Below are 7448 nucleotides of genomic sequence, written 5' to 3'. Positions count from 1 at the left end.
TGCAGAAACACCATCTTGCAATTGCTGAGACCTCCTTCGGTCATGGGATTGCACCTAGAAAGTCACCCTCCCAGGCACAAGTCCAGGCAAGGTTGTTTATGGAAGACCAGCAGTTGCCCATGCATACCCGCCTCCCCTCTCCACACCACCAGTGTTATCCAAGGGAAAGGCAAAGGCCGACACAGTTTGGCACCAGTGAATGTTACAACTCATTTCTACAGCTGAGTGAACTGGAGCAACATAAAATAAAGTGTCTTGTTCAAGAACACAACACATAGCCCGGTCCGGGATTCGAACCCACAACCTCACGATTGTAAGCTCGACATTCTAACCACTGAGCCATGTGCCTTCTTGCAACACAGACAAGTTTATTCAGTGGAACACCAGCATTTGTTGAGGCTCTATCAAATGCAATTTTTGTGTCAATGTCACAGGTTTTTTCTTTTACTTCCACTAAATCCAACATTTCTCCTTTCACAATTAACTCAGAAGAAACATAACAAGCAAATAATGCTAATTGTGGGTTGTCTTGTGTGTCAGTTGATTTTGAATACAAGGACATTTAAAAAAATCATTTTGGATTTTGCTGGCAACATCAGTACTGATCTGAAAGAAACGCCTCTCTGTAGTGTCGCATGGAACTGGTGTCTGAGTTATTGGTCACTCAGGTTTTGTGTTACTTGGATCTAACATTGCAACAACAGCAGCAATATTCTTTTTAAGAAATTCACCATCAAAATATGGGTGTTTAGCAAGAGCAATATTCCATGTTATAACAAAGTTGGTTTCAGTCATTGTACTGGCTTCTTTGCTGAACATTGTCAACAATGTCTGCTGGCCCCTTAGTAATGTTTTTAACACTGTCAACTTGTTCTTCCTTAATTCTGATTTAGGTGGATAATCAGATGAGAAGTTTCTGTAATTCATTTCCTTATGGCATTTTAAGTTGCTGGCTTTGTAATGACTAAGTGAAATATGGCAAACAAGGCACAAAGCTTTACCTTCTTTATCAATGAATACAAGACCTTCATGCCACTCTAGCTTAATGTTTCTGTCGTCATCTTCATATCTTTGTTTCTTACAAGCTGATGATGTCATCTTCCTTCACAATTTTTTAACAGATACTTGTAAACAAAACCTGTATCCAAAATCTGTCAACTAGGTATGAATGGTAGTATGGCTTATATTAAATTACATTAATGTACGACGACAGAAATACACTTGAGGCTAGACTAATAAATCTGTCTGTAACCAGTCTCATCCTCTATCCATTGCACATCAGCCTTATCCATGATATCAGTCTTCTGGTATTCTTCTGTAACCCTTGCTTACCTTAAAATTCTCTAATCCCTCTGCCTTCTACCATTCCTACTCTCAGCACTAAAGAACAACACCTCACTCAGATCTAGTATTATCTTTTAGAACTGTTTCTGTTAGTCTGTTATTCAATATTCTATTAATGGTGGGAGATCCATTATCAAGTAAAATAATATAAATTATTGAGTTAATAGTTATATCAATATTGTTCTAAGCAGATAATGCAACAATGGCCATAGCGAAAAGCGAAAAGCAAAATGTGGCAAAAAGTGAAAGATAAAAAAACCAGAGACAGCAAATAAATTTTCCTATTTGTTGTCACTTCTGAGTGTGTGTGTGTGTGTGTGTGTGTGTGTGTGTGTGTGAGACACGCTGTAGCATATTTCAAAAGAGAGTGATGGAAATAATATTCTACAAGCTAACTACATATCCATCTTTATCATTTAACATCTGCTTTACATGCTGACATGGGTTGGGCAGTTTGACAGGGGTTGGCTAGATAGAAGGCTGCCCCAGGCTTCACTGCCTGTTTTGGCAGGGTTTTTATGGCTGGATGCCCTTCCTAATACCGGATGGAGTGCTTTTTATGTGGCACCAGCTCCGGCATGGCACTAGCCCCAATGTGAAACCAGCACTGACATGACACCAGCACATAGATATATGTGTATATCCATAAACACATATATCTATTACATGGTTAGAATTTGAATGGGAAATATATTAAGAAAGTCAGTGTACAAAAAAAAACCTAAAAGTAAATTAAAATTAAATTTTAAAAATACATTACAATGTTATATATGAGTTTATTTGAAATAGTTGGGGAATGCTGTTGCCCTTCCTGCAAATGAAAGAAAGGCTGTTCCTGCAGTACTACAAGGCTTGTATAAATTGATATCCAATAAATAATTTATAAAGCTTAAATTATTTTCTTAAATTATCTGTAATAAAAAAGAACTCAGCTAACAAATTTCCAAGAGCTATATATATTAACAGTCAGAGAACCGCATGTGGCTTGCAAGCCATGGTTTGGTCACCTTAGTTATGTGGTGGGTGCTGAAAAGTTCTTGGCTTTAAGGGTATCGTGAAAGGCCTAGTTGGAGGCCCAACCTCCCGAGTTCTTTTACAGGGCTTACAAAAACTGAAGGACTACTGCAATAAGTGTGTGAATCTGAGAGGGGAATATGCTGAATAAAATTATAATTAACTGATCCTCCTGTATTTTCTTTTTCCCAAAGCCAGGAACTTTTCAGCACCCCCTCGTATATGAACATCATGAATAAGGGAGGTAATTCTTTCAAGAAGCTTTTCGCTATGAATATACACTTAGGTTGTTATATAGTAAAAACATACTGCGTCTCCTCCTCCCCCTCCTCCTCCTCCTCTGTTGTGGCAAGACACCTGCTTCTGACCCTCTGTCTCTTTGTAATATTCTAACTTTTCATCCTCTGACACAAGTTCCCCTTCTCAAATGCCCACGCACTTCTCGTAATTCTTTGTCTTGCGAGTTACTTGGTTACCCTGCCAGTGCTGGTGCCACATTAAAAGCACCTAGGCCACACTGTAACGTGGTTGGCATTTGGAAGGGCATCCAGTTGTAAAAATCATGCCAAAACTAACCTTGCCTGTACCTGTGTCACGTAAAAAGCACTAAGTCCTCTCTGCAGAGTGGTTGGTGTTAGGAAGGGTATCCAGACATAAAATCCCTGCCAAAACAGACACAGTAGCCTTGGGTAGATTTTCTACCTGGCTGTTAAATGATGATGATGACGATGATTATGATGATGATGATGATGATGATGATTCAAATTGTTTTTTTATAACTTATACTTTTCGTCATAACAAAATAAAGATAGTGTAATCTAATCAGTTCAAAACCAGGACAATTTGTCTTCTTCATTACTCTTACCTCGTTGAAAATATCTTTCCAGCCCTTAATTAACTTCACTGTCTGTTTGTTGGTGTCCTCATAGTCAGTCAAAGAGAACGCAGCTCCAACACCCCACATTTCAATTTCTCGTATGGCATCGCGAATGATAATTTCTCCTTGGGCACGGCGGTTCAATTCCTATGAAAAATAGAAATAGGGTTGAAAATGTTCTACATATATAACATACGAGGTAAATATTTCCTTTCTATATCTATATATATGACAATGAAAGTACAAAATTGTTTTCATCTGACAAATATTTTTACATATAACAGTTTTACTGTAAAAATATTAGTGTATGTTTTCAGCATATCAATATTGATGTATGGTTGTACAGCTAACAACTTCATATGGCCACATGGCCATGTAACCAATAAGTTTCTATGAGATTATAGGTAAATGGTTAAGAAGTTCATCTTGCAACCGCAAGACTCTGTGTTCAATCCCATTAGCACTTTAGGCATCTTTTGTCATTGCTTCAGTTTGACCTGAGCGTTTGTGAGTAAAATTGAGCAGCAGAAATAAAAAAGTGTTCAGAAACACACACAATGGACCATACCAGTAATTCAATGTCTCAGTCTTGTCAAACATAGTGAGAAACTGAGGATATTTTTTAGAGTACAGGACAGTGAGCTGGCAGAATTGTTAGCATGCCAGGTGAAATGCTTAGCGGTATTTCGTCTGCCGTTATGTTCTGAGTTCAAATTCTGCCAAGGTCAACTTTGCCTTTCATCTTTTCAGGGTCGATTAAATAAGTACCAGATACGCACTGGGGTTGATGTAATCAACTTAATCTCATTGCCTGTCCTTGTTTGTCCCCTCTATGTTTAGCCCCCTGTGGGCAGTAAAGAAATAGATATTTTTTAGATATCTTTTACAAGTATCTGTAAATACTCAATCATTTACACTACAAATTAACAATCCCTGCTTGGAAAGAATTTAGAGTTGGTGATAGAAAGGGAATCTGGTCACAGAAAATCTGTTGAAAGTTAAGTGCCAATGCATGAAACTTCAAACTTTTTTCGGTCTGATGCAACAAGTGACCCAAGTGCCACAAACCCAATTGTCAGGATGCAGGATTTGAACAGTTATCTTCTTTTAGCTGAATAACACAAGAGCTGAAGAGCCTTATCTGCCCTGGGTTCATTGGGGCTGTTTGTGACGATGACCTTTATCTGGAGGCTTTTTCTATAGCTGGGGCCTTCATAGAGGCTATAACTCTGGCTCAGCTCTGGGAACAATAATAGCTAAGAAGTGGTTCCAATCTCCTCAAAACTCTGGAATACCCAAACCAGAGGCCCACAACAGGGAGCAGTTTAAAGGCATACATACCCAGGTTGCAGCTATATACTCTCACTTACCTAAAGTGAACATCTACATTCCAGGGTCCACATACATGAAAATGTAGGAGAAACAATATAATGAAAACAAAACAGATTTGATTATAAAAACAGACAACAATACTCACTTTTAATGTGTCTACATTTTTGATGATGTTTTCACTGGAACCAAGAACCATGCCAAAAGTAAGTTTTTCTGGTTTGGTGTTTGGTGGTAATTGAAGCAATGTGTTTATCTCTACCCAATGACTGGAAGTGAATTGGTCCCCTCTGACCCATTTCAGTATAGGCAAAACATTCTAGAAAAGTTAAAACAAGAAATCCAAGATATGATTTCCACCAACCGACAAAGAAAGCCATTAAATTTGTATTTTTAAGAAGACCTAGGTTCAGTGATACAAACAGAAAACAGAACTCAAAACATGGGTTTATAAACATTTTTGGAATGGTGGATCAAGGAAGGAGATAAATAATGGCTCCTAAATATTGCTATAGTGACCTGAAACTTTGTCTGGGACAAAATTATATAAAAAACAAAAAAAAAAACCCCCCCAAAAAACAAAAAAAAACCTTGAACTACTTGCTTGCGATTTTTCATTCTTTGATACACAACAGCAGACAAAAATCAGTCATCTTTGTCATTGTAATCTTTTATTGTTTCATTCTTTTACTTGCCTCAATGGGTTTTAGTCAAAGAAATCGACCCCAAAACTTATTCTTTGTAAGCTTAGTACTTATTTTATTGGTCTCTTTTGCTGAACTGCTAAGTTTGGAAGATGTAAACACACCAGCATTGGTTGTCAAATGATAGCTGAGAAACGAACACAGACACACACACACACATAAATATATACATATATATATATACACATACATACATATAAATAATGGGCTTTCAGTTTCTGTCTACCAAATCCACTCACAAGGCTTTGGTTGGCCTGAGGCTAGAGTAGAGGAAACTTGCCCAAGGTGCCATGCAGTGGGACTGAACCTGGAACCATGTGGTTGGGAAGCAAGCTTCTTATTTCTTTACTGCCCACAAGCGGCTATACACAGAGGGGACAAACAAGGACAGACAAACGGATTAAGTCGATTATATTGAGCCCAATGCGTAACTGGTACTTATTTAATCGACCTTGAAAGGATGAAAGGCAAAGTCGACCTCGGCGGAATTTGAACTCAGAACGTAGCGCCAGACAAAATACCGCACCTATTGTATGAGTAAACTTATTTTGTTTTTCTCTTTCTTTCTGCAGGATCTTTATCCCCAGATGCTTTTTCTATGACCAACCGACTTACAGCATGACCACAGGGCATTTTAGTGAACTAGAGAGGTTTATATGGATCAAGACAGCTTGCACATGGATGAAAACAGCTGCATCAAAAAGTGCCGATCTCTAATTGTGGAGGTAATGTGTGTAAGGGGTAGACTCAGGATATCGTGGGATGAAGTGGTGAGAAAAGATCTTCAGATGGTGGGCCTCAGAGGTGACGACAAAGGGCCGAAATGTCCGGTGGTTTGCTGTGCTTGAGAAGTTAAGTAAAATCATGGTTGTCCTTGCATACAGGCATGTCCCCTGCAGCCTTCATCAGCTGAGCGATACTAATCTTGTAGACTCATGGGTGCTGGTGCCACATAAAAAGCATCTGTGTCGGGGTCACGAGAAGGCACTCATACTGATGCTGTGAAAAAGCACCCAGTACACTCTGTAAAGTGGTTGGCATTAGAAAGGGTGTCCAGCCGTAGAAGCCAAACCAAAATGGACCTGGAACCCAGGCAGCTCTTCAGCTAGCTAGCTCCTATCAAAAAATCCAGCCCATACCAGTATGGAAAACGGATATTAAATTATGATGATGATGATTATAAAGAGTTTACCCAAAATCATATCCATGAAACACTGACAGAGATAGAATCAAAGATAAATAATGTTAAAACCTAATATATCATACTATGGTGTTTCTAGTTAGTAAACAGCATTACAAGGTCTGCCGGTGGCCATAACCTGCAAACACCTATGTCACTGATAGCATCAATTACAGTTTAATATAGATAATATACACATATGTACATATATGTGTATGCGTGGGTGTGCATATGAGAGTATGTATTTGTGTGTGTGTATATATATATATATATATATATATATATATATATATACGTACAAACACACACACATACATATATATATATATATATATATATATATATACACATACATATACACACATATACACACACATACATATTTATATATACATACATATATATATACACATACATATACACACACATATATATATATACGTACACACACACACACATAATTTGACTGCTGTTATGATAAATACCTCCAGCAATTTTTGACTTGAAAGGCTTCCAAAAGACAGAAGAAACAATATCAGAGAAAATGAAGAATATATACATATATATATATATATAATCCTCAACATCACCATCATCATCATTTAACGTCCTCCTAAAATGCTGGCATGGGTTGAACAGTTTGACAAGTGCTGGTAAGTTCGAAGACTCTGTGCCAAGCTCTACTGACTGCTTTGACAAGGGTTCTACCACCGGGTACCCTTCTTGATGCCAGCTGTTTTACAGAGTGTACTGGATGCTTCTTACATGGCACCAGCAATAGTGAGGTCACCAAGTACCTTGTGAGACAAGATCCCTTGAATGGAGGGGAGAGTGGCATTGAAGGAGGTGGCTGTGTGCCCCACATGATAAGAAGTTAGAGGAGGAATAAAGGGAGAGAAATAGGTGTCTAGCAGTAGAGGAGACAGAAGGCTTCCTCAGTTGGAGAGAGAGAGAGGGGGAGAGAGAGAGAGAGAAGGGGGAGAAAGAGAGAGGGAGAGAG

At 38.4% G+C, this 7448-nt stretch overlaps 1 protein-coding gene across 1 annotated transcript in view; it reads right to left on the bottom strand.

Moving 5' to 3' along the window:
- Positions 1 to 7448, bottom strand: part of LOC106875444 (cytoplasmic dynein 2 heavy chain 1) — a 297845-nt gene that overhangs the window by 175371 nt on the left and 115026 nt on the right. The window contains exons 20-22 of the mRNA XM_052974965.1: positions 6934 to 6958; positions 4713 to 4883; positions 3224 to 3382 (exon numbers count right to left, since the gene is read on the bottom strand). Coding sequence (XP_052830925.1) covers positions 3224 to 3382; positions 4713 to 4883; positions 6934 to 6958 — 355 coding nt within the window. The remainder of the gene's footprint in view (positions 1 to 3223; positions 3383 to 4712; positions 4884 to 6933; positions 6959 to 7448) is intronic.

Source organism: Octopus bimaculoides, chromosome 20 (genome assembly GCF_001194135.2).
Source record: "Octopus bimaculoides isolate UCB-OBI-ISO-001 chromosome 20, ASM119413v2, whole genome shotgun sequence".
Classification (NCBI taxonomy): domain Eukaryota; kingdom Metazoa; phylum Mollusca; class Cephalopoda; order Octopoda; family Octopodidae; genus Octopus; species Octopus bimaculoides.
The sequence above is the reverse complement of the archived record's forward strand: the minus strand, read 5'-3'. Positions and strand labels throughout refer to the sequence as shown.